Source organism: Lissotriton vulgaris, chromosome 8 (genome assembly GCF_964263255.1).
Source record: "Lissotriton vulgaris chromosome 8, aLisVul1.2, whole genome shotgun sequence".
NCBI classification, from domain to species: domain Eukaryota; kingdom Metazoa; phylum Chordata; class Amphibia; order Caudata; family Salamandridae; genus Lissotriton; species Lissotriton vulgaris.
The window spans coordinates 981,916,182-981,943,505 of NC_141696.1; the positions used below are offsets into that span (position 1 = coordinate 981,916,182).

At 45.9% G+C, this 27,324-nt stretch overlaps 1 protein-coding gene across 12 annotated transcripts in view; it reads left to right on the top strand.

Annotated features, from left to right (window-relative positions):
* Window positions 1-27,324, top strand: part of MYCBP2 (MYC binding protein 2) — a 2,065,574-nt gene that overhangs the window by 182,760 nt on the left and 1,855,490 nt on the right. For all 12 annotated transcript variants that reach the window (XM_086934832.1, XM_086934837.1, XM_086934835.1 and 9 more), the window contains exons 4-8: window positions 2,995-3,148; window positions 17,004-17,200; window positions 20,899-21,141; window positions 26,570-26,641; window positions 26,734-26,830. In XM_086934832.1, coding sequence (XP_086790958.1) covers window positions 2,995-3,148; window positions 17,004-17,200; window positions 20,899-21,141; window positions 26,570-26,641; window positions 26,734-26,830 — 763 coding nt within the window. The remainder of the gene's footprint in view (window positions 1-2,994; window positions 3,149-17,003; window positions 17,201-20,898; window positions 21,142-26,569; window positions 26,642-26,733; window positions 26,831-27,324) is intronic.

Genomic DNA, 27,324 nt, shown 5'->3' on the forward strand with positions numbered 1-27,324 from the left:
CCATATGCCAAACTACAAATGCGTCCGCTGCAGGATTGTCTAGCAACACAGTGGAATTAGGCTCAAGGTCAGATTACAGATCTGGTGTTGGTAGACGACCGCACACATCACTCTCTGAAGTGGTGAAACACAACAAACATTTCCAAGGGGCGGTCGTTCCTAGAACCGATTCCACAAGTGATACTAACAGCGGATGCATCGCTCGCCGGATGGCGAGAGCATATGGACAAATATACAGTGCAGGGAAGATGGAGTGTACAGCAAAAAAGACCACATCAATTATCTAGAACTACTAGCAGTGTTTCTAGCATTAAAAGCTTTTCAAATGCAGATTCTCAACAAAGCAGTCCTGATCAGAACAGACAACATGACAGCAATGTATTATATTAAAAAACAGGGGGGGGACACATTCTCTCCAACTATCTAGACTAGCGCAGGACATTTGGAGATGGGCCATTCCTCAAAAGATCTATCTGTTAGCCGAACACCTACCAGGAGTTCAAAATCAGATAGCAGACATCTTAAGCAGAGAGTTAGAACAAATACACGAATGGGAACTGCACGACCAAATACTGCAGCCATTCTTCCAAAGATGGGGACAACCAGAGATGGATCTCTTTGCCACTCATCAGAACGCAAAATGCCAAACCTTCGCACCCAGGTACCCACACCACCTGTCGCAGGGCAATGCGTTATGGATAAATTGGTCCAACAAATTTGCATACGCTTTTCCCCCTCTCCCACTAAATCCATTAGTGGTTCGCAAACTGGAACAACATTCAATGACAATGATACTAGTAGCACCCACGTGGGCACGACAGCCGTGGTTCACCACACTACTGCAACTCTCACAGGTGCCACATCAAAAGTTAGAAATATTACCCATGCACCTTACAAAGAACCATGGAGGAATAATGCACCCAGATCCCAAACAAATGAACCTAGCGATCTGGCTCCTGAGGTCATAGAATTTGGATACTTAAATTTACATCCAAACTGTATGGAAATCATTAAGCAAGCAAGACGTCCTACCACCAGAGCTTGCTATGCCGCAAAGTGGAAAAGGTTTGCTGCATACTGTAACAGTAACAACATCAACCCTCTGGACGCATCCACTAAAGTGATTATTTGCTATTTACTACACTTACAGCAATGTAACCTTGCTTACACCTCTATTAGAGTACATCTTGCAGCTATAGCAGTGTACCTGCAAAACATGCAACATTTATCCCTGTTTAAAGTGCCAGCAATATAAGCTTTCATGGAAGGCCTCAAAAGAGTCATTCCACCAAGACTATCGCCTTCCCCGGTCTGAAATCTCAACATAGTACTTACCAGACTGATGGGACCGCCTTTCGAACCTATGCATAGGTGTGAAATACAATTCCTTACATGGAAGGTAGCCTTTCTTATAGCCATTACTTCACTCAGAAGAGTAAGGGAAATACAGGCATTCACAATACAAGAACCATTCCTACAGTTACACCAAAATAAAGTGGTTCTTAGAACAAACCCAAAATTCTTGCCTAAAGTAATTTCGGCATTCCACATCAATCAACCAGTGGAACTACCAGTCTTCTTTCCAAAACCACAGGCGGTAGCAGAAAGGGCCCTACATACAATAGATGTCAGAAGGGCAATATTGTACTACATAGAAAGAACACAAACTTTCAGAAAAACCAAACAACTATTTGTAGCGTTTTCTCCAGCACAAAAGGGCAATCCTATCTCTAAAGCAGGCATTGCCAGGTGAATTGTAAAATGTATACAAATATGTTACATAAAAGCAAAAAGGACATTAACTGTTCCTCCTAGAGCTCACTCTACACGTAAACTAGGGGCATCTGTGGCATTCTTAGGAAACATTCCTCTAGATGACATATGCAAAGCAGCAACCTGGGTTACACCGCATACCTTCACAAAACACTACTGTGTAGATGTGCAGGCAACACAACAGGCTAGAGTGGGCCAAGCTGTACTAAAAACTGTATTTCGACTGTTGCAACAGACACTGGTGACCACCGCTAGGGAGGTAACTGCTGTATAGTATATTCATAGATGTACCATCTGCAGCCCATATGCCTCGAACGGATTATGCTACTTACCAGTATGCATCTATTCTTGGCATAGAGGGCTGCAGAGTGGTACATGCCCTCCCAGCCTCCCCGGAAACCTGTGTCTGTTCCCACACTATCTTATTTTAGATACTTACATGGGCATTTCTCTCTGCCGAGACGCCCACAGGACATTGCATGCGCTTTACAAATATCAAAAAATAAATAAAACAAATCAAATATTCTATCATTCTACTCTATCTAACCCTACTATGGCAAAACAATCTAAGGATGGAGCCGATGCCCATGCACACTAGCAACCAAAGGAGGAGTCATCAGTCTTGTGACGACAAAAGACTTCTCCAAGAGAAAAATAAGTGCAATCATCCGAGCCCAACACCAGATGGCGATCTATTCATAAATGTACCATGGTGGCATGATACAGCCACACAGCCAAAAGGAAGATGATGAGACTAAAATATTCCTTTGGACTGATCCAGTAAGTGATTGACAATGTCTTAAGCTAATGTCTGAAGGTTCCTGAGACAAAGAAGACCATAGATGAAGAAAGTTGCGTCAAGGAGCCTTTGAGCATGTATAGAATACAGTACGTTGTCTAGGACCTGGCAACCCTATAAAAACAGTTATGTAGAACAGTTAAGGCAACTCTGAATGTTATGCTGTATGTCTATGCTGTCCGCTCCTTTTTAACAATAATTGGAGACAATTGAAATACACAGTCTTGTAGTCTCGTTCTTTTTAAGCGGAGTCAATATTTTTATGAACATACTGATTGCATTGGTGTTTGAAAGACTGACTTTGAAATATAGATGGAAGACGTTTATTCAGATTGACCTTGTTTGATATTTTTTTTACCTAACTAGCTGCTGGCAACCAACAATTTTTGTAATCTGTCTCAATGTTTGCAATTATTTTCCAGATCATTGAAGTTGGACTTTGTGAAGTGTTTGAATTGATCAAAGAAACTCGATTTTCTCACCCATCGCTATGTCTACGGAGTCTACAAGCTCTTCTTAATGTTCTCCAAGGTCAACAGCCGGAAGGACTCCAGTCTGAACCCCCAGAGGTTCTAGGTAGTGTTCGCAAATGTTTAAGTGATTTCAAAAATGTATTTGAAACCATTATTCCTTTCAGAAATGTGCTTAACTGTTTTTTATCATTTATTCAGCAACATTAGTTTTCTGTTTAGGATGTACTCATTTTTAATCCTTCTATAATTTGCTACAATTGGGCTCTCCGAACACTTAACAATTTGCTATGGAGAGGTAACTTTACAGATGAACAATTGATATTCGTGACAGGCAGAGTATTACTTGGAAAATAATGTTCTAGATTACAGAAACTGATATTGGACAATAGAAGACAGCAACACTTAATAGTGGCACAATACAAATATGGTGCCCATTGCAGGCACAAGGAAGGGTCAAGGTATAGGAATAAGTCACAAGTGTTATGCGGAGCCTAAGGTTCTATATATTTAAAAAAAGAACCTTTATATGATTAATAGCTGATTGTGATCTGTTTGCAGGTGTAGTGACTGAATGTAGACTGGGCAAGCAAGATGATAATTTAAGTCTGCAAAGAAAAGTAATACGATTTAAGAGGAAACAGCTTTGAGTATGTCCTTAATGGTGTACCACCCCTTGATTAGTTTATTGAGGGGCAGACTAGTAATGAAAAAACCTTAATTCAAAGGAGGACAACATTTGGCAGCATTAATGCCTGAGATTGCATTCAAGCTTTTATCTTGTCAGCTTCAATCATAGGCCAGTGGCAAGCTACAGGAAAATCTCTCATCAATTAAAAGTAGAACAGGGGCCCAGTTTGGCCAGTAACTAAGTCGCCGGGTATTCATTCTTCTTATGGTGTATCTTGCCACCACAGCATACTAAAGTGAAGTGATCATGGAAGTCCACGGGTTGTTCGCTTGAGTGATCAACCAGTCTTATTTCTAGAGCTTGAACTGCATCACCCGTGAAGGGTCTTGAGGCGCTTGGAGAACTGTCAGCGGGTTCTCCTATTGGTTGAACATCGAGGTCTTGCGGTCTTTCCTGAACTGCTGGAGCAAAGGTGAGGCTCTGAGGTGCAGAGGGAGGTTGTTCCAGGTCTTCGCTGCCAGATGGGAGAAGGAGCGGCCTTTACTGTTAGTCCAGCAGATGCAACATATGGCTACTAGGAAGAGGGATTCAGAGTGAAGTTTCCTTGTGGGTTGGGGGAAGTTCATTTGAGTGTTGAGGTAATCCGGTCCTTCGTTTTTTATAGCGCCTTGTAAGCGTGGATGAGCAGCTTGCACTGACATCCCTTCGTGACCGGTAGCTATTGTAGTTTCCTGATTGAGGGGTGATGTGTGTCCACCTGGGGAGTCTGGCTGCATGGTACTTGGATAGTCTGGTGTGGCGTCATGAGTTGGACGGTTGTTCATATGTTCCTACATAAAGGGAGTTGCTATAGTCTAGTCTACTGGTGACTGTCCGCCTGGTGTTGGGTGGGAGCCATTTGAAGACCTCCCTTAGCAGTCTGAGGGGGAGGAAGCATGCAGAGGAGATGGTGAACCGCACACAATTTTGGGGCTTTGTCGAAAAGCTGGGAGGAGAGCATCTTGGAGTCTGTCTTTGTTCTGTGGACCATGTGGATTGTGACTCCCTGAGGAGTGAAGACCTGACCCAAGATGTCCAATGCCTTTACATCCAATACTCACCTGCAAGACACAAAGCACAAAAGCATTGTTAGTTTCGCCAACAGCGGCTTACGGGAAAGATCTATTCGATTAATTGCCAGGCCTTGAAAAGGTTTAAGACTTTATTAACGTCCCAAGGGGTAAAATACAGAGGCTCCGGCGAAATGGCCAGCCGAATACCCCTCATCAACTTACACACCAACCAATGCTCCCCCACCGGGAAGCCCTGTATTGGCAGGTGACATGCAGAAATAGCTGACAAATAGGAATTAATAATCCAGTAAGCCAAGGCCTGAGAGGCCAAGAAATGTAGCACATGTGCCACTTCGCACCCCATGGGATCCTGATTGTGCCAAGACCTCAATCAGCCCATCTTTCCCAAGCCGACCTGTAGCGCTTGTTTAGATCGGTCAACCCCCTTCTTGGGGTCCCTGATATTCTTCTGGAGGAAGGTGGCCATGCGTGAGTCCAACTACGGGGTTTGCGCCACCATGCCGTGGGGACGGCGGGGGAGGGGGTCAGGGGCGTGCCACTCAAAGGCAAGCTCTGAATTCCTTGTCCAGAGGTTTCTTGAGTCGGCCAGCCACGTAAACGACCACTTTCTCTGAGATTAAGCCCTCTGCCAAACCCAGGTGGACTAAGTCTTCCTGATCAAGCATATATGAGACTTTGCTGGGGCCCGAAGACCCCGCAGGGGCTGGAACTAGGACTGGGCACCAGGACCTACAGGGGCCTGCTTCATAATGGGAATCTGGGTCATCCTCGGTCTCCAGGTTGTGAGACAAGTCATCAGGAGCATCAATTAGTGGCTCAGGCACCTCTAGTGGTACTGAATGGGCTAGGAAAGCCTTTTTGAGACGCTTAAAAGCACTGAGATCCATACTGGACTCCTGCTTACGTTTTAGGGACAGGACCCATAGGAATGTCAAGAGCATTCTGGTGGGCGCACACAGGCATACGCAGTTTCCATCCGGCAGTGCTCGAATGGACCCATCGCTGCCGCGACTGCCTGGTGGTTGGAGGTATCCATGGCATCGTGAAAATCATCATCCAGGGGGCGAACCCGGAGCGGCGACTCTTGAACATAGTCCTCCTCCATACTGTTTAGGCAGGAGTGGGAAACAGGAAACCCTCAGGGAGGCTAAGGAAGTCAGAGAGAACACAGAGCACCCACAGGCTAAGTAGGCTTAGCACAGACCAAGGCTAATGTGGGGACTGGAGACCAGTCACAATCCAAACCAGGTCTTAAACACTGAGTTTATGCACGCCCAAGGCTAATATGGTGACTATTTATGACACGCTAAGCGCACTGAGAGGAAGGTTCACGCTGGGACTGATTCACCCTGAGAGATGAAAGTGTCCGTTTTGCCTGGGCCGGGCCTGGAACAGCCAAATCGGGTGTACCGCGCAGTGCAGAAATTGACAAAATACAGACCCACAAGGGAGTCTACCTCATGGGCGTCAGGCTGTTCAATTTTATAATACATACCCTTGAAAACTGGCGTCGCTGCTTCCAGGCGGCTCCTGGGAGGTCACAGCCTATGTGGGAAAGAAGCGAGTCTCTGTCCCTCTTGAGGTAACTAATTATTGCCCGATCTCTTGCTTGCCTCTAGCAGCCAAAGTCTTGGAAAAGGCCATTAACTCCGAGCGCACGGTCTACCTAAATTTCAACAACCTTCTAGACCTCTAACAACATGGCTTCCGTTGAGGCCACTCGACAGTCTGCATTAATCACGGCCACGGAGGAAATATGATGGCAAATTGACAAGGGTGGCAGGGCCATGTGATCCTACTTGACCTATCAGCCGCGTTCGATTTGGTTAATCACACTGTACTTACGCGACGGCTGGCGGCAGTAGGAGTCGGAGACACCGCGCTCACCCTTCTTTCCTTCTTCCTCTCTGCTAGAGAACAGGGGGTGTGCTGAGACACCCTAGAATCAGGCACATTTCATCTCCCTGGGGGAGTACCACATTGATTGGCACTCTCTCCAACGCCGTTCAACATTTGTGACCCCATTGGCCAAACTAATTAGGGACCATGGCTTCTCGCTAGTATCGTATGTTGACAAAACCCAAATTATTATCTCCATTTCATCAATGGCAGAATCGGTGGCCGACCGATTCCACAGCTGTCTTGGCCACATTATGAAATGGATGAATGAGAACTACTTAAAACTAAACACGGACAAGACTGGAATTTGGAAATGGTCCTACTATTATGGACCCAAGCATGGTGACCAGCGGTGGCTGGGGCCTGTCCTGTCCCTGCTACCAAAATGAAAAACCTTGTTTTTTTTATGTGATGTTCAGCTAAACTTCTCGTGGGAAATCAATCAGCTGACACCAGCCTGTTACTTTCTTTTGAAAATGCTTTGCAAAATACTACCTTTTCTACCTGCGGAACTGAGAAAAACGGTGATGCTGGCTCTTATTCACTCCTGCTGAGATTACTGTAACGCCTTGTACCTAAGTGTTGACAAACGCCAGATGTTGAAACTTCAATCCCTGCAGAATGCGGCTGCATATATTCAGCTAAACATCCCAAAATATAGTCATTTCTCTGGTGCAATCAGAAATCTGCTCTGGCTCCCAGTTAAGTTGAGAAATCAGTTTAAGGCACTGTGCCTGGTTCATTAAGCCCTTTTGTGGGGGGGGGCAGATTACCACAAACTATTTCAATGGCATGCCCCCCGTAGGATGCTAAGATCGGCCAATAAAGCCCTGCTTCACGTCCCCAGAGTTAGGATGACCAGATGTCTCTTTCTTGGCACCTAAGCTCTGGAATGAACTCCCACTCAAGATTAGGCTTTTATCTTCCAGATCCCAGTTTAGGAGACATGTTAAACATTGATCAAGCCCCTCCTTACTTCTCCAGAGTCATGCTCTCCCCAGCACCAAGATGCCTCCGCATTTGTGAGCTTTATTTATTTATTTATTTATAAAGTTTTATATAGCGCAAACTTGATCCCGAAGGATATCGGAGCGCTTTACAATTTGAGGCAAAGGTAACACATCAGAACATTAGTCTAACATGGGGAATCTAATGGGCACTGAACATATTCTCATCACAGGTCCAAGATTGCCTTATGGTATCCACTCTGTCACCAGCAGCAAAATATATAATACAATTTAACTTCAACAGTGTTTTGAACAACTGAATATTTGAATTGAGGACTGGAAATGTTCCCTGGTGATACATCAGGTGTTATATTGTCAGCATTCATTTTTATTAGCACTCCAGACTTTACATTTACCCACATGGCTGATTTTGAAAGAGTTTTGCGGTCATAAAGGCTGGAATTTTCAAAAAGGAAACAAAAAGTATAGAGGTGAGAAAAGGAAGAAAGATTAATGAAAGGAAAAGTGGAGAAAGGGTGACAAAAGGAAGAAAACCCCAACAGTCAACCTCAGCCAACTGGAAATATGTTTTGTATTTTTTTATGGGAAAGCATTCAGAAGTCATTTTTTGTTTGGAGAATTTCTTAAAACTATTTTATCATTAACTACGACAAAAGGTTTCTTAAGCACAAACTACCCTAAAAACCTCAAGGGATGGTGGGGTCCCTCTTTGTTCATCAGCGCTTTACAGGGATGGTCAAAGAGGGAGGTATCTGGATAATCCCTTGTCTGGCATTGATAAGCAGTGTGACAAGCTGGCACCTGAGGGTACCACGAGGAGCTTGCACCAGGGAAGTGCGAGGACTTGTCCTCATCCTACACTTCCCATCGCTCTGTTTATATCTCTCTTTATTGGGCTCGTGGAGACCCGACCATGACAGTGTTTAGTTTTGTTTATATTTTGTTTCTTATCCCATTTCTTCTATGAAGAATCGGGTGCTTGCTTAATTATCTCTTTCAGAGCTACTCTTTACTATTGGTTTCCCAGGTTTGGCTCTGAGATTAGTTCTGCCTAGCGAGGCATATGAGTCTTCGATAATGTTAGGTATAAGCCTTACTTACTTACTGTCTGAGAAACGGAGCGCAACTGCCCGTGGAGCAACGAGACACACTAAAGCGATCTCTGGCAGCCCACCAGTCTCCATGCACTCACACAGCTCTAGCTGACAGATAGGGCAGCGAGTGGAGAGGTTGAAGGGAGCTCCCTCTGCTTAACTAAAGTCAACGCGAAGCCTCAAATCTCATATGTATGTATGTATAGGCATTTATATAGCGCACTACTTACCCGGAGGGTCCCAAGGCGCTTCGACCGCTGCGAAACCCTTCCTGGCTTCCCTGAGAGATGGTCCCTTAATGGGTATCTCCAGGGTGAGACCAGGCATCCCCGGCGGTCTGGTGGGGCCGTTAGTGAAGATGAGGCAAGCTAATGCCCAGAGTTGCCGAGTGTGATCGCTGATCAGAGTGGGCACCGAGGCGAGAGAATTATCGAGTCCGCTGACCCTGGTCCAGAAACCTGCCGCGCCGGGAATCGAACCCTGGTCCCGGGCCGTCCTCTGCTCTCGGGTCTGCCGCCTCTAACCAGTGAGCCACACTACTTCACCATACTATACCATACCATACTTCATACATAGAACAATAATGGTATACAATAAATAGCAAAAACGATATGCAATGAAATAATGGGGAAAGGTAACTTACTTGTCGGAGAGCAGGAAAGGAAGAGGACGTGATGGCATAGGCTTTTGTGGGACTAGGACACTGTTGAATGGCTAACTTGTTGACCTTCACTACTTCTCTCTGCACGCTGGGAAAGAGAGCTTTTTGTCTTTTATTGTTAAAAACTGCTTGAAGAATGAATAAAGAAAGTTTAGGCAGAATACTCGCCTCTTGTACGGACATAAAATTGGTGTCTTTTGACACATTTCAAGTGAAAGAAAGGCATGTTACTTGTCACTGTATGTGCATTAGTCATGCCAGTGTGCCTAGACGACATAATCTGCCTCAGTGTATCTGAAAATAGCAGAGAGAGGGAAACATGGCAGCTAACAGGTATTATCTTTCACCTGTTAAATTTGGAGAAAATTGCAGATATTACAAAACCAATATGAGAATGATTCGGAGATTTCCTATTGTGGGACATTCAATAGCCACATAAGAAATAATGAGCTTTGTGGAACTACCTCGTTAATGTTTTCTATTTCTGCCATGGTAATACAGCCTCTCTACCCTCTCAGCATTTAACTGTTTACCGACAAGCATTATTATAGCGCTCTTTGAATGCTGGGGTCACTGGCTAAACCCAGTCATAGACTGTGGGACTTTATGTGCGTATTTTTAATCTAACCTTGTTTTAAAGAAGCGAATCTGAAAGAAACACGTTAGTGTTAGATTCCTTACCTTAGAATATCCCCAGGCGTCAGTCTGGATCCGGAAACTTTTGCGTAGCAGTACCCCTGCGCGTCGGTAGGCGTCGTCTGCAGGCGTCCCCTGCGGCTCCGCGTCCGTCGTTGGCGTCGTGCGCCGTGATGACGTCGCTGGAGTATATAGACGCCGCCTCCGCGCGCTGACGTCAGTTCTTCCTTTTTCCGCGCCAGTGGACGCAGATCTGAAGAGCAGTACTCCGGTCTTTGACCAAGTTTTTCGATTGTTTTTTCTCTTACTGTGCCTGATAGGATGCCTGGGTTTAAGAATTGCGATGACTGTGAGCGCACGATGTCGGTCACGGACCATCACCGCCTCTGTCTCCGGTGTCTGGGCCCCGACCACGACGTGGACTCCTGTGTCGACTGCCGGGCCCTCACCAACAAGGCTAGGCGGGAGCGGTCCCGCAAGCTGCTGGAGCTCCGGGTGTCGGCCCCACGTCGGGACCGGGAGCGGTCCCGGTCCGGCCGGAGGTCGAGAGAGCGTTCGAGGGAGCGGTCGCGGAGCCGCGCCGAGCGTTCCGGAAGTCGACACCACTCGTCAGGTAGGAAGCACAAGAAGTCGGGGCGTCGTCATCGTACCCCCGACGCTCGCGCGATGCGGCCGGGGGCTCGGGTGACCCCAACCCCGCGGCTCCGCGAGAGTCGCCGGCGCGGCCTGCCTCATACCCTCCGGTCCCTGGGCATGGCGCGACGCCTGAGGAGATCGAGGCGTTCCTCATGGCCATGAGGGCGCTCGCTTCTCCGACGGGGCCTACGGTGCCTTCGGGCCCAGTGCTACCGTCTGGGGGCCCTGGCGGTTCGGGTGTCCCTGCCTCGGCGCCGTCGGGTGCTCCGGCCCCGGCGCCGCCGACGGCTCCGACCCCGGCGCCGCAAGGGCCTTCGGGATCGGCGCCGGCTGGTCTTCTGGCCTCCCCGGCGCCGTTGCCATCGGGGTTACCCCCGACGCCGCCCCCGCGCGGCGCCGGTTCTCCAGTGCCGGCTCCGGCCGGCGGTGGGGTTCCGGCGCCGGCTCCGGGCGGCGCCGTCCCCTTACCTTCTCCGACGCCGGACGCGGCGCCGGACGGGCGTCGCTCGACGCCGGTCCCGGCGCCGATGGGGCCCATGAACCCCGAGGAGCCGGTCTTCATCATTGACTCCGAATACGGAGAGGATGAGGAGTACGAATACGGAGAGGATGAGGAGTACGGTGAAGGTTGGGAGGGGTCCGAGGACCCTCTGTCACGCGAGTGCCAGTATGACCCGGACTGGACAGGTGACTTGGGGGATGCCAGTGGTTTGGACGACTCTCCTAACCCTGGTTTGATCTCTCCTCCTTCCGTGGCATCGGTGGAGGGAGCTGCCTATTCTGTGGTGCTGATGAGGGCTGCCAAGGCCTTAAACCTTGAGCTCCCCGTCGCGGCCGTGAGGCCTAACATCCTCACCGAGGTCTTCAAACCGCAGTCATGCCCACAGGAGCCACTGCTGCCGTTTAATGAAGCCTTGTCAGACGTTCTGTTGGGCACGTGGTCCAGGCCCGCTTCAGGTGCGCCTGTTGATCGGAACGTGGCCAGGCGCCACCGTCCTTGTCCGGACGACCCCAAGTACCTGTCTACCCACCCCACTCCTGAGAGTCTGGTGATCCAGGCCTCGACCTCCCAGTCCGCATTCCCGTCGGCCCCGCCCGACCGGGAATCCAAGAGGTATGACCAGTTTGGCAAAAAGGTCTTCTCGTCCATTAGTTTGGGCCTGCGGTCTTGCAACACCGCCTGCCTCTTGGGCCGCTACACCCACTCTGTGTGGGATACGGTCGCGGAGCTGCTGCCAGAATGCCCCATGGAGGTGCGGGCAAAACTCGGTCAGGCTGTGGCTGAGGGCCGAGATGCAGCGAAATATTCAATTCGGTGTGGTCTTGATACGACCGACTCGCTGGGCAGAGCTATGTCTACGACGGTGGCGATTCGTCGCCACGCCTGGCTGAGATCCGCCAATTTTTCGGCTGATGTCCAGAATACCCTGATGGACATGCCGTTTGATGGCTGTCACCTGTTCGGTGACAAGGCGGACCACGCGCTGGAACGCTTCAAGGACTCTAGGGTCACGGCCAAGTCCTTGGGTCTCTCGACCCAGCGTCAGCAACCGGGTTCGTTTCGCCCCTTTCGTGGCCAAGGAAGGGGCGCCCCCACACGTGCTGCCAGCCACGCGCCGCAACAATCCTTTCAACGCGGTGGCGGCCGTGGAAACCGCCGTGGTGGCGGTCGGGGACAACGGCGGGGTCAGACCACACCCTCCCCCGCAGCATCTACCCCAAAATCCTCCTAGTCCGTGCTTTCGGCCCCATGTGACGCCAGTGGGTGGCAGGGTTCGCCATCACCACGCTCACTGGCGCACAATCACTTCGGACAGGTGGGTGCTGCAAATTGTCCGAAGGGGCTACTCCCTCCCCTTCGAGACCTCTCCTCCAGCCATGCCACCGCAGAACCACCGTGTGTCGGGGGACCACTTGACACTTCTGCAGGAGGAAGTTACGGCCCTCTTGGCCAAGGGGGCCATCGAGCGCGTTCCTGGGCCAGAAGTAGGGCGTGGTTGTTATTCCCACTACTTTCTGGTGCCCAAGAAGGACAAGGGGGGCCTACGTCCTATCTTGGATCTAAGGAACGTCAACGGCTTCCTCCGGAAGGAGAAGTTCAAGATGTTGACGTTAGCTCAGGTCTTGGCTGCTCTAGACCCGCAAGACTGGATGGTAGCGTTGGACTTGCAGGACGCCTATTTTCACATCCCCGTCCTGCCGGCCCACCGGCGTTACCTGCGGTTCACGGTAGGCCTGGAGCACTTTCAGTTTATCGTGCTCCCCTTCGGCCTTACCAGCGCCCCACGGGTGTTCACAAAGGTGATGGCGGTGGTCGCAGCCCATCTGCGCAGGTTAGGGGTTTCAGTCTTCCCCTACCTAGACGACTGGTTGTTGAAGGCGGGCTCGCCCCAGACAGTCGTCCACCACCTTCAGATGACGGCAGACCTCTTGCACGACCTGGGGTTCTCCATCAATGTGCCGAAATCACACCTGTGCCCCTCTCAAAAGCTCCTCTTCATCGGAGCGGTTCTGGACTCGGCGCAGTTTCGGGTTTATCCTCCGGAACGGCGGGTTCGGGATATTCAGGCTTTGATTCCCATCTTTCAGCCGCTATCCCGAGTTTCGGTCAGGTTGACGCTGCGGCTGCTGGGACTGATGGCTTCCTGCATCCTTCTGGTGCATCACGCCCGGTGGCGGATGCGGGCTCTGCAGTGGGACCTGAAGTTTCAGTGGGCCCAGCATCAGGGCAACTTGTCCGACCACGTCTTGATCTCGGAGGGCACTGCGAGACAACTGCAGTGGTGGCTTACGGACCGCGATTGGGTCAGGGGCAAGTCCCTCTCCCTTCCCCAACCGGAGCACGTTGTCGTGACGGACGCGTCCCTCCAGGGCTGGGGTGGCCACTTGGGAGAGGCAGAGATCAGAGGCATCTGGTCTCCGGCGGAGTCCCGGCTCCATATCAACTTGTTGGAGCTGCGGGCGATTCGTCTGGCACTGAAGGCATTCCTCCCCTTTGTCAACGGGAGTGTAGTGCAGGTGTTCACCGACAACACCACCGCCATGTGGTACTGCAACAAACAGGGCGGAGTGGGGTCGTGGACCCTTTGCCAGGAGGCTCTGCGCCTCTGGCAATGGCTGGAACGTCAGGGCGTGACTCTGACGGTTCAACACCTGGCAGGTTCTCTGAACGCCAGGGCGGACGAACTCAGCCGTCGGTGCTCGATGGATCACGAATGGCGTCTGAACTCGGACGTGGCGCAAGGCATCTTTCTGCAATGGGGAGAGCCTTGGTTAGATCTATTCGCCACAGAAGAGAACGCGCAATGTCATCAGTTCTGCGCGTTGGAGTTTCCAAGACGGCACTCGCACGGCGACGCCTTTCGGCGCGAGTGGAGTTGCGGTCTGTTATACGCCTTTCCGCCTATACCACTTCTGCCCAGAGTGCTGAAGAAGATCAGGCGCGACCGGGCCCAAGTTATCCTTGTGGCTCCAGACTGGGCTCGAAGGTACTGGTATCCCGAGCTACTCAGCATGTCAGTCGGTCCCCCGATCCGCCTGCCTCTTCAGGAGGACCTTCTGTCGCAGCAGCAGGGGACGGTCCTCCACCCGAACCTGTCCAGTCTCCACCTCCATGCTTGGAGATTGAGCGGCGGCAGTTGAGGCCATTTGACTTGCCTCCTGAAGTCTGTGATGTTATTCTGGCAGCCAGGCGTCCCTCCACTAAGTCGGTATACGCCTGTCGGTGGAACAGATTTGTGGCGTGGTGCACAGCAAAGGCTGTGGATCCTCTCTCTGCCCCTCTTTCGGAGGTTCTTCTGTTTCTTCTTTCTCTTGCCCAGCAGGGCTCTGCTCTGGGCACTATCAAGGGCTACCTTTCTGCCCTTTCAGCCTTTTTGAGGCTTCCTGATCAGCCTTCTTTGTTCAAATCCCCGATTGTAACTCGGTTCTTAAAAGGCATCACTCACATGTTTCCACCTGTTCCGTTTGTGATGCCTCAGTGGGATTTGAACCTGGTTCTGACCTTCCTGATGTGTGCTCCCTTTGAGCCCCTTCATTCTTGTCCTCTCCGTCTCCTGACTTTAAAGACGGCTTTCCTGGTTGCCATCACCTCTGCCAGGAGAGTGAGTGAGCTCCAGGCTCTTTCTATCCAACCTCCTTTCCTGTCCATTCATCCTGACAAGGTGGTTCTGAGGACTAGACCTTCTTTCCTGCCCAAGGTTGTTTCGGCCTTTCACATCGGGCAGTCCATCACCCTCCCTTCCTTCTTCCCGCCTCCGCATCCTTCAAAGGATGAAGAGCGGCTCCACCGTCTGGACCCAAAACGTGCGCTTTCATTCTACATGGATCGCACACGCCAGTTCCGGGTGGATGACCAACTGTTTGTTGGCTACGTGGGTGCGAAGAAGGGACGGGCGGTTTGTAAGCGAACCATCTCTCGATGGGTCGTCCTCTGCATCAAAGCGTGCTACTCTTTGGCTCGGAAGGAGTCTCCTGTTGGGCTGAGGGCCCATTCCACTCGGGCCACGGCGGCTACTACTGCCCTGGGCCGGGGAGTCCCCTTGCAGGACATTTGCCAAGCGGCTACGTGGGCCTCGCTGCACACCTTTGCGAGGCACTACTGCCTGGACAGTCAAGTCCGGAGGGATGGCTTCTTTGGCCGTTCTGTCCTCCAGGACTTTCTGGTGTAGTTTTGTATTGGTTCGCAGACCCACCACCGGGGTTGGTATTGCTGGGGTATGTATTCTAAGGTAAGGAATCTAACACTAACGTGTTTCTTTCAGATGAACAAGTTACTTACCTTCGGTAACGATATATCTGTAAGAAACATTAGTTAGTGTTAGATTCCTTACCGAACCCACCCATCCTCCCCGTTCTGCGAACTGATACCTAGGGTTAAGGTCATCCCTTTCAGGGCCCTAGTTTTTACATGGCACCAGTGTTGGTTCTCTCATGGCTCTGCGTCTCCTGGCGCGGAAATGCTGTGTGCAAAGAACTGACGTCAGCGCGCGGAGGCGGCGTCTATATACTCCAGCGACGTCATCACGGCGCACGACGCCAACGACGGACGCGGAGCCGCAGGGGACGCCTGCAGACGACGCCTACCGACGCGCAGGGGTACTGCTACGCAAAAGTTTCCGGATCCAGACTGACGCCTGGGGATATTCTAAGGTAAGGAATCTAACACTAACTAATGTTTCTTACAGATATATCGTTACCGAAGGTAAGTAACTTGTTCTTTTAGTCTTACTAAGGGGATGGCCTCTGCATGAGGGCTAAGTGCAAAACGCACCAGCTACAAAAACGACAGCTTCTCCGAACTAATATTTCTGTTACCTCACTATGAATGGTAAAATAACAAGTGTGCACAGGGGCACAGAAGTTAAAAGTAGTGTCAACTTTTAGCTTCAGTATTAGAATAATAGATAGTCCAGACATTTCATCAACGTAGTATAGAAATATTGCCCCCAAACTAGGACACGATAATTTCATATCGTTAACGAAGTATTCCTTTAATTTGAAAAATGGTCCCATTTAGAGTTTTTCATTTATTCAAGGAGCAAGTATACAGAGTAGTATTTGTCTAGACTAATGATCACCAGCACCATTGACATGATGTGTGGTTTCTTTGCATGCACATGTATCCATCCATTTTGTTCTGCATGAGGGCAACATATTAACATCTGTACATTATTTACATGTCTTGATTCAAGACCGATACTTGTGTGCAGCGAGGGAGGGGAATAAGGATCTGTGTTGCAAAAGGTGATCTATAATCACTAGCATGTACTATTAGAAGGGGACTTTTAGAAGTCTAGTGTGTTCGCTGAAAGTGCAGTGGGATTTCTAATAACAGTACTTTGGTACTTTGACCCTTGGCTGATTGGCATGTAAATAGAGCCCCTTTACTGTTAGATAAGAATGCAAGCGTTCAGAGGTTGGTGGAAGTAGCAGAATAAATTTACATTTATTCCATACAGGTAAGTGCATTCTATATTGCACGTAAAATCATAATTCCCAAATATATAGATGAGTCTCAATGAAGGACTTTACACTTTGGGCCACAAGGATCAGAGGCATGACCGATTTGAATCTACATGTGAAAATATGCAAGCAGTTTATTTCATTGGAAGTTTTTTACTTTCCTTGAACATTTGGCATGACCACAGTCCGCATCTAATTTATAATTTCAAGGAGTGTTAAGCTAATTCGGACAAAGTTAGAAATCGTATTACCGTATATATCGCTGCCATACCTTAGTAGACATTGAACAGAGAACAGAGACCACTGACTGAATACCTAGGCATCCTTTTCTAACACTGTTGCTGAGGTGAACTAATAGCACGGTTGCACCGGTGTAATTTCAATGTGTTTTCTTCACAGAATCGCTCTTCCAACTTCTTTTGGAAATCACTGTTAGATGTACGGGAATGAATGACAGTACTGGACAGTCACTGACTGCACTATCCTGCGCTTGCCTCTTCAGTCTGGTTGTGAGCTGGGGAGAGACCGGAAGGACGCTACAGGCCATCTCTGCAATTCTCACCAACAACGGCAGCCATGCATGCCAAAACATTCAGGTATATATTGACTTGTGCTTTGTTTTTTGCTTAAAATATTATATTAAAGATTACACAGTGTGACGTGTGTATGTAAAATGGTTCACAAAAAATTGCCTGCTTGCTTCGCCGTGACACATCCAGGCATGTATCTATGTAGCTGAACAGCTATAGTTTTTGCTAGGATCTTGGTGTTCGTATTTGAAAGGGAAAGGTCTATCTGATTTACACTTTCTATTTCGATTTGTTAGTTTTGAGTATTGTAACCAAAATGGCTTTGTGGAAGGAAGGGGGCTAATAACAGCTTATGCGTGCCTCCATTCATTTGTTCAGGTTATTTTGGGGGAGCTATCTATATATTCTTATCTGAGACTTATAGTCACATATACCTTCGAATTATCCATAGGTGTCAACTTGGATCCGGTAAATATTGAGCAGTACCCGTGCGTGTATGTTGGTGGTGTCATTCCGACTGGATGTGACAAGCAAAGTGCCTATATTGGCCTGCCACCCTAGTGTGCTAACTTCAGTTCTTTTCTTTCTCTGCCAGTCAGCGCAGATCTGTAGGAGCTACTCCCAGTCACTTTTTGACTAAGTTTTTGTTGTTGTTTTGTCTAAGATATTTTAGGAATCCTTTCTCCTGGTGAATGAGGGATGTCCCCCAAGAAACCAATGGGTTTTAGACCCTGTGGTGCCTGTCACAGGCAGATGTCCGTGACAGACCCACACTTGGTTTATTTGTGGTGCTTGGAGCAGGACCACAACTCCGAGGCCTGCAAGGACTGTTTGCTTTTGATCACAGTACCGCTCCAAAGCTGCTCCTGATAGTCGTCGCAGTCTAAATCAGCAGTCGCCCTCCTCCACTTAAGAAAGTTGAAAAGGTCTCCAAGTCATGCATTGACAAAGAGACAGAAGTGAAGTTTTGAAGCCAAAACGACTGCACTGTTGCAAAAGAGAATTTAGATTATGTGAATTCAAAAAACACTCAAACTGTTTGTAAGAAACCTTGTGAAGAACTAGACATTGGCAAGGATCCAGACAGGTCTGTTGCGACCACACTGGATTAGAGATAAGATAATGATTAAACAGCATGTGAGGATTTATCTACTCAGCCGAACGATTCTCCACTATTAACTAGATTAAGACATAGAAAATTATTTAAGCTGGTTCACACTAAGAACAGGTATATAATGCCTATCCACAAGACGGTTTAGTAGTATGCTGTACAGTGATCGAGAGCAGTAGATAAATATTGTGTACAGCTGAAGGAGAAACAAAAGTAATGTCTTTTCCTGAAAAAACCAGGGAAAGTAGTTATTTAAATGTCCATCTTCCTCCAAGCCAGTAATACCTGGAATTGGAGGAAAAATACACATACCATCCATTGCAAGTTAGTATCATGTGGGGCAGATTACTCACTAAAAAACTGCAGCAAGATGGAGATCTAATAATCAGGCATGCAAAGACCTTTCTCTCCACAGAAACAGCACATGTTGGCTGCGGTGAGCAAAAACGCTGAGAGCTGCTACACAGTGCGTATAGCTATTTTCAGTGTCCTACCCAATTTCTGTGGACATTACAAATGAGATGAGTAAATCACGAAACACTGCATCGAGGAATGTAACAAAAGAGTTTAAACAATTATCCAGGAATGGAAGGTCATTGGATACATTTGTCATTGTATTTGACAGACACAAAAAGCAAACCACTCTGCACTGGTATAGTGTTACATAGGTGTGCATGACGCCACTTATCTGAGTTTGGGTCCAATTAACTACATTTAATACAACTTTAACAGGTCAACATCTCCTTGGTGGACATAGTAGATGACTCGTGAGAAAATTAAAAAGGCCAACAAGACTGCAATGGGAGCATTGCTCACAGGTAGCTGTTTTCTTGGTGGAAAGGGGGTATCGTTTTATTCCCGATCGTATTACCAGACACCGCAATTCAGTGTTGGACTGTAGGAGTGTTAACAACAAATTCAGACAATACTGTGCTTTCAAAATGGGCAGACTTTGCAAGGGAATGCTCAGTCTTAGGAAGTGATTTCACTCCAGAATACTAAACACTAGTAGGGGCTAGACCTGTAGAGCACCTGACATTGGCAGGTAATCAGCAGGTGCAGTGTCTCACTCATCACACTGATACTAATAGCACCCCAGTGGCTTGACAACCAGGGTATTGCCACCTCCTGGTCAAGTCACAACCAAACGTGTTTGCACTTTTAACAATTAGTGCCATAACAATGGAATGTACAGAATACATGACACACAAGTATCATTCAATGCCTTATGCATTTCCGACCACAAATTGAGTTCTGCCTCTATATGAGAACACCTACCAGTAATAGAAGATTACAGAGGCCAGAATAAATTAAAATTGGCATGTATAACTTTCAAAACCATTCACTCTGCACAGCCCCACTACCTATGATCCATCATAAAAATCTCAGAAGGAAACAATGAAGAAGCAAAAACACCTTGAGACTGGAATCTGCAAACACGAAAATTGCCTATTCACAATTCTTCTCGGCAGCTGCAACTACTAACCTAAATCTACTAACTAAAAACGTTTCTATTTATTTTCTACCTGAATTGGCTGACACCCTGAAATTATCTATTGTGCACCCCGAGCTGTTCAATGCATCCTCCTCTCCTTTCTCTCGGTACATGACTTTTCCTCTCCCTCCCCCCCCCCCCCCCCCCCCCCATTTCCTCACTCTTTTCTTTACACATATCTACCCCTCTAATTATCCATGTTCCTATTTTTGTCCTTTTGCTAACTCCATTTCCTCCAAACTGCTCAGTTTATATAGTGTTACATTTTAATCCCATGCTTTATATCAGGGTTTTCTTTAGTAACATTTCAATGCAAGCGAGATGTCTAACTTGACCTAGCCTGATGCTGTCCTGTTTGAAACGCTTCTTAGACTATTCAGAGATACAATTGTTACCTTTATGTCTGTAGTTGATTGTATAGGCAGTTGTAAGAGAGCCTTACTTCAATTTGGATGGCTTTTTGGCCAGGCAGTAGGAAACAGGATATAGTTCTGCACTTTAGTACCCAACAGCTTGATAATAAAGTATTATCAACCCTTTCCATGATAATATTTCTTCAACTTCAAAGGAAGATCTCTTCATTGTAGTACCTTTACAAATTTTACTTTTACATTTATTATTGTCTTTTGTGAAGGTTACATTTTCAGGTTCTCATCTAGGTGTATGACCATTTTTGTGTACATTTCGGTATTTATTGTACTGTAGGACATGTTAACCACAATACAAGCCAAAACCACGGTCTTGGTTGGCAATGATCCGTGCACAGTCAGTTCAGTTGATATTTGTTCACTGGTTTTTCTACATCCATTAAATAATTTAGGACAATTGTCGGAGTTCTGCATTTGCTGTAGCGGGTGACTCGCTGCTAGTTCTCCTGCTGATCGTCACCCATTCTACACTTAAGATGAAATAGGAAGCATATTACTTAAAAGATTTTTACTCACCTATGGTTTGTTCATATGTACATTTACAGAAACATAACATTAAACATATGCCTTGCTTTTTAAAAAATATTTTTGTATTTTGTTGATTTCGTTAGAATATTTTGTCAATGCTTGTTTTTAACATTTGCAATCTTGTTCTTGCACATGCATTCTGTTTTTTAATGGAAAAGCGCTCCATATTTCCCTGAATAAAACGACTTCATTTGTCTTGCAGGTGCCAATTATTTTGAATTCTCTACAGAGGAGTGTTCAGGCAGTGTTGGTGGGCAAAATCCAGATTCAGGACTGGTTTAGCAATGGAATAAAGAAAGCAGCCTTAATGCAGAAGTGGGCGTTAAAAGATATCCCTGTTGAGGAAGATGACCAGTGCCTACTCCAGAGTGATGGTTTCTTTCTCTATCTCCTATGCAAAGATGGCCTATACAAAATTGGGTCTGGATACAGTGGCACAGTGAGGGTAATGTATATTTCATTTTAGTTCTGATGGTTGTGTTGAACATTCTTGATTTAAATGTATGTTATGTAACCACTCCTTTTCTCTAAATAATACTACAGTGCATTGTGTTGGGAGAGGCACATAAGGAATAGTTGCAGGATAGGTACATACAGACAGCAAGAGCAAAGTAATGATATTACAGTTTGATAGATAAATAAATATATATATATATATATATATATATATATATATATATATATATATATATATATATTTATATATATATTTTTTTTAATCGGGGCATTAAGGTACATAAAATCAAGCAGTAGTCAGTCATTACAGGCTTCATAATAGGCGGATAGATTTTTTTTATGTGCTATAACGTTGGAGTGCCTTCCAGATCAGGGTTGTAGGTCCTTTCTGAATGTGCTGAAGTCCTGTCTTTTTTAGTTGTTGTATGAGTTTCACTCTTAAGTCACATATACCTTCCTGCATACATTTTTCTCTTGCTAGTGACTCTTAAAAAGCCCTGAGTGATTCAATGTAAAATTATGTATCCTGGGATAATTTTGTGGTCCAGTGCTTTGTAAAAGAGAATGCAGTGTTAAGGATAGTTTTAATTTTGCTTGGTCCCTTCATTTTTATACCTTTGTTGTTTGCTTGCTACCACAACCTAATATTTTTGTTTTTTTACAATAACTAACTTTTTGAACACCAGGTTTGGTTTTAGTGACTAATTTTCTGGTGGACCCTGTTTTCATGAACTCTAATGGAATCAACCACCATACCAATTAAAATATAACCATATTTTATCTAACCTATATTTCATTTTTAGAAGACTTAATGGCAAAGTTCCTGTCAAAGTGAGTGGTGAGAGAGACGAGCATGAAACCAACATTTTTACAGTGTATGTCAGCGAAAGGATTAATCTGAATAAGTAATTAATGGCAGTGAGAATGCGCAAAGCAGGTACAGATTTGGAAATAAGTAACAAAAAACACACAAAAAAAGGTTACCTGGTGGTTTGGCTTCGATTATGTGGCATGGGGTACCGTTTTCTGAGGAGGAATAATAGATACATTTATACAAAATGAGCGCAGTGTCCTTGTGGGTCCTGGGTGGCAGACACAGTCTCACCTCCTTCGTCCAGGGCAGCAGTTGCCATGCAGCCAGCAGGTCAGTCCCTCATCTTGACACAATCGGGGTGGATTTAGACCGTGACCAGTGTTGCCTCACTGCACTGTGCATTGGCCCAAATGGTGAAGTCTCTAATGATATCTAGGTTGGTCGTGGGGTGTGTCTGTTGGTGCACTCATGTGTACAGTTCATGGCTGCGCTTGACTTGCAAATTAATTTTTCAAATCATAAATTATGGCGTGCAGCCCAAAGTGTACTCAGCTTTTAAGTCTTGCAATCAATGCAAACAGATTTCAAAGCTCAAGCATGTTCTCTTATGTAAGGGTCACTTTTGATACAGCTGGTTTATGGGCAACAAATATCCCCCACTGTATGTTGAAGTTATCTAGGGCAGTTGGCTTGCTTCTCAGCCTTCCACAGTCACCTGGGGTGAGGGCATTTTTTCCACTACTACAGATATATACTACCTAATGTGTCCCTGTGGCAACTTATGGGGCTGAGACCTGAAGCTATGCAGGTGGAGGTAAACTGCTTTTACAGAAAAGTCCTGTCCCTTCCTTTACCCTCCTCCCATTTTATTTGTCACACGAATTGGGTCTAAATTATGTAAATGGTCGGAACAGAACACGCCCTTCGCTGCTTTGGCTATATATCTGGAGAACTGCGGTGGTGTCTCTTGTAAGAGGGATGATTAAGGACTGTCTTCATGTGACAAATTTCTCCCCATCCTGTGGTAAGCTTATGTAAAGAAATCTTCTCAAGAGATTGGGCTAGCCAAAGGCCTTCCTTTTTTTTTTAAACACACTTTATTAATTTTCTCTTTATCCGTTGCATTCATGAAAACAACCTATACATTACATTGTAATTAAGCAGGGTATCATACATTTGTTGGTTACATTTATATTGCAGCCGTCGGTCGAATTGGCATTGTTGGAGCTATATCCGGTAAAGCTCAATGCCTTCCTTAAGTCTGCTTTGAGCGGTAATTTAAATAGAAAGCATGTGCAAAGGTCAGTATTTGTCCAAACCCTATTCATAGGATAAATACGGAAATGCTAAATCCCACTTGCAGCTTATCTGCATCAGTGCCCTGATAGATCACCAACTAATTATTTTGTTTAGTATTGACGGGCAATGGGAACAATGTCTACTTTTCTGCTTTAGAGAAGACACCATCAAGTATCTACTTTGTTTCCTGTTGGGCTTTCAGATCTCAAGAGTCAAGACATCAAGAGCTTGATCTAAGTAGTGAGTTCAAGGATTAGTCAATTCAGAATCAGAATAACTTTATTCGAGTGCCAAAGCAGCCAGAGAAGTTTACAGATGCAATATAAACAAGATGTGCTTACATAATCATTTCAGTGCATATGCAATTGGCATAACACTAATCTCGCATGAGAATGCAGTACAGTAATAAAAGCTTAAACATTTACAAAGAAATCAGAATGAAGGAATAAAACATTTTAAAAAGTGCCTAGTGCTACGTGACAGCACAGCGGCTCGCAACGTGAAACCAGGACTCCTCGTCAGACAGTTGTTGCAAGAAATTGAAGACTTGACCGCATTGCCTAAAATTCAGAGACTTCATAAAATACATTAAAAGCTGGTTGGTTGAGCTTTTATAAAAAAACACAAAAAAAGAAAGTGCCTTATTGGTTGCCCAGACATGTTATCAAAAAGGCACGGGCTAGTATCAAGATTGACTAATCCTTGAACTCACTACTATGATCAAACTCTTGATGTCTTGACTCTTGAGTTCTGGGTTGCTAGTCCGCCAAGAAGAACATTAATATTGAAAATGAAATAGACAGCGTTATTACTGTCATGCATCATATTACACCCAGTATATTCAACACTAGAAATTCACACATCTGACTTGATTCCTATAGTATGATAACGAAACAAAAGTATGTGGTAAATTAATTTAGTAAACGATGCAGAGAGCACATAATTTGCATGTGCTTTCTTCTTTTCTCAACCTGGGGATTGAGACAAGATTTAAAATATCACAAGGTTGAAGAAACCAGCTGTATGATTTTATCACTTGACAATATATTTATATCTGTTATGCCGCTGTCCTGTTATGAGAGAAATAAGACTAAGATAGATAAACCATGTATTAGTCCATAATGGGATCCCACCCTGTCTTCAGATGCTGAAATTTAGTTTTTGTGTTGGAAACAAATGCTTTAATATGATCAAAACAAATCATTACACTCAGTGATGCAATTTTCGTTTGTGCACTGTATAGTTTTATTAGTAAAACGGTATGTCTGTGCAAATGTAATGGTCATTTCAATTGAAAACTTGTTGTCTGTAATGGCAGAGTACCATCATACCATGCATACTCCACTCTGCCCACCTATACACCACTGCACTCTACACCACTGCACTCTACACCACTGCACTCTACACCACTGCACTCTACACCACTGCACTCTACACCACTGCACTCTACACCACTGCACTCTACACCACTGCACTCTACACCACTGCACTCTACACCACTGCACTCTACACCACTGCACTCTACACCACTGCACTCTACACCTTCACGCTAAGCCTCTCAACCCTATACCACCCTACTCTATGCAATGCATTCTTAACTAACTATGTCGCTGCACTCTTTGCCATTCCAGGCTAGGCCACACCAATCTACACTGCACAACTCCACTCTACGCTAGTGTACTCTATGCCACTATGCAACACTGCCCTTTGTCAATACACTCTACGCAAATGCACTTTACTCTGGAACACTCAATTCTGTGCCCCTGCACTCTATGCCAATGCACTGTATGCAACTCTAATCTACTCTGCACCATTGCACTCAATGCCACTGCAGTCCAAACCACGTAACGCCATTACACTCTGCTACTCTACGCAATTGCACTCTACCCTGCACCTCTCCATTCAATTCCACTTTACTCTACTTTGAAACCATCCACTCTGCGCCATGCCACTGTGCCACACCACTCCAGGCTACCTTACTCCACTATACACCACTGCATTCTCTGGCACTTGTACTCGTACCACTCTGTGGTACTCTACTCTGCACCACTCTATGCCTCTGTATTCTATGCCACTCGACTCTTCCCCATTGCCAACTACATAATTGCACTTTGCGCCACTCCATTCTGTGCCACGCCTCTCCACTCCATGAACCACTCTAATCTACGATGCTGCATTGTTTGCCGCTGAATTCAAAATCATGGCACTCAATGGCACCGAGCTCTGCAACACTCTATGCCACGGTACTCTACACAGTTCCACTCTATTCTATGCCACTCAAATACATACCACTCTCTGCCACTCCTCAGCACGCTACACTTTGCCGTTCCACTCTACAACACTCTACTCTTCACCATTCCACTCTACGAAACTCCATGCAGCTCTCCTCTACATCACTAGCCTTTAGCCATGTTGAACAGAAGCCACACTGGTGTATAATATGACTAAAACACATTGGCAATGCCAAAAGCTCTTGCTTAGGTTTAACCTATTACCTTTGCCAATGCTTGTTAAATGTACTTCCATATTCTTCTCTCTAACCTTGTTGATGTAAGCAGCCTACACCCAAAAGTTGCATTTGCATCCTCAGTATCTTGCAAAATAAACTAGGCGTTATGATGGAGCAAACTCACTCTCCATTTTGTGTATTTGGGGGGAGGACTGATTGATTCTAGTCTTTAGCATCGCAATGATTGCAGCCATAGTAGAAGTCATCTGCCCCATCACGGGTCATAACCTCAACTATGCTTTTGACATGTTTAAATAACACAACTACCACCCTAATACTTGCACATTCCCCTGCAATTAATTCTGATTTATGCTGTTTTAATAAACTGAATGAGTTCTACTTCATATTATTGGAATGACTTGATGGTCAAAATATCTACAACTAGTTATTTCCTTGGCTCCTTTTAGCCAGCCTCATTTTGATCTTCTATCAGACTGTATTGATAGGTGTCCATATCTTTTCAATTTTACTGGAATTCGGTGATTAAACCTTGTCACAAAATCTTAATATGTACAGGCAAAGGACCTGTTTTTTGCATGGTCCTACTTTTGTGTAGACACTTTCAGTCTGCCGTAGTGCAGCAGATATTCCTTTGAGATTTGAAAAGTGGAAGAAACTTGTGAGAATTGAAGTTGTGCTATATCTTATATTTTAAGTCTGGGGCAGGGATTGATGATTGGGCACTGTATTGAAAGGCATTGGTTGATCTTTTCAGTACCACCACAGGCAACCATTTTAAGATAGCAAAAGTTTCAATGACACTACCAGTCTCATTACATTTCTTATACTTTTTAGGGTCATATATACAATTCTACATCCCGCATCAAAAGCAGAAAAGACAAGAAATCTTGGCTGGGATATGCTCAGGTAGGCAAAGAAAAACAAATGTTGCTATCTCCTTTCCTTATTGCGGGTCAGGTTTGCTGTAGTTTCTAATTCTCTTCTCACTTATTTGGTAGGGTTACTTGCTATACAGAGATGTGAACAATCACAGTACGACAGCCTTAAGAATAAACCCAGAGACCCTAGAGCAAGAGGGAATCGTCACCTTTCCAGGTTTGTTACTTCAAATATCCCATTAGTGTGGAATATGTCAATATTGTCATTGAACGTGCGATACTGGCATGCTGTGGTTGTTGAAGATCCATAATAAAAAGAGTGAATAAAGAGAAATCTGATCAGTTCTAATGCACAATGTTGACATAAACAAAAACATTTTAAAATATGCATTCTCGTTTGACCTCTAGTAGTGCGGACAGGAAATAAGACAATTTCTGGCAACTCCCAGTGTAATGGATCTAAATCGGATTTTGTCCATCTATGCTGGGGATCTGTGATCTTAGCCATAATCCACCAAGGCATATAAAGGAAGCTTATATAATGACTTATCAGCAGTAGACTGTAAAAGCAGCAATTAATTTATGAGCCATTATCATACACTGAGTGGCTATGGTCTACCCTGGTAGCTACATGGTTTTGAAAAACTAAAATCCAGCAGTTGAAAAGAGATTGTTAACTAAGGCCGTGTTCTGACAGTATTTACACATCGG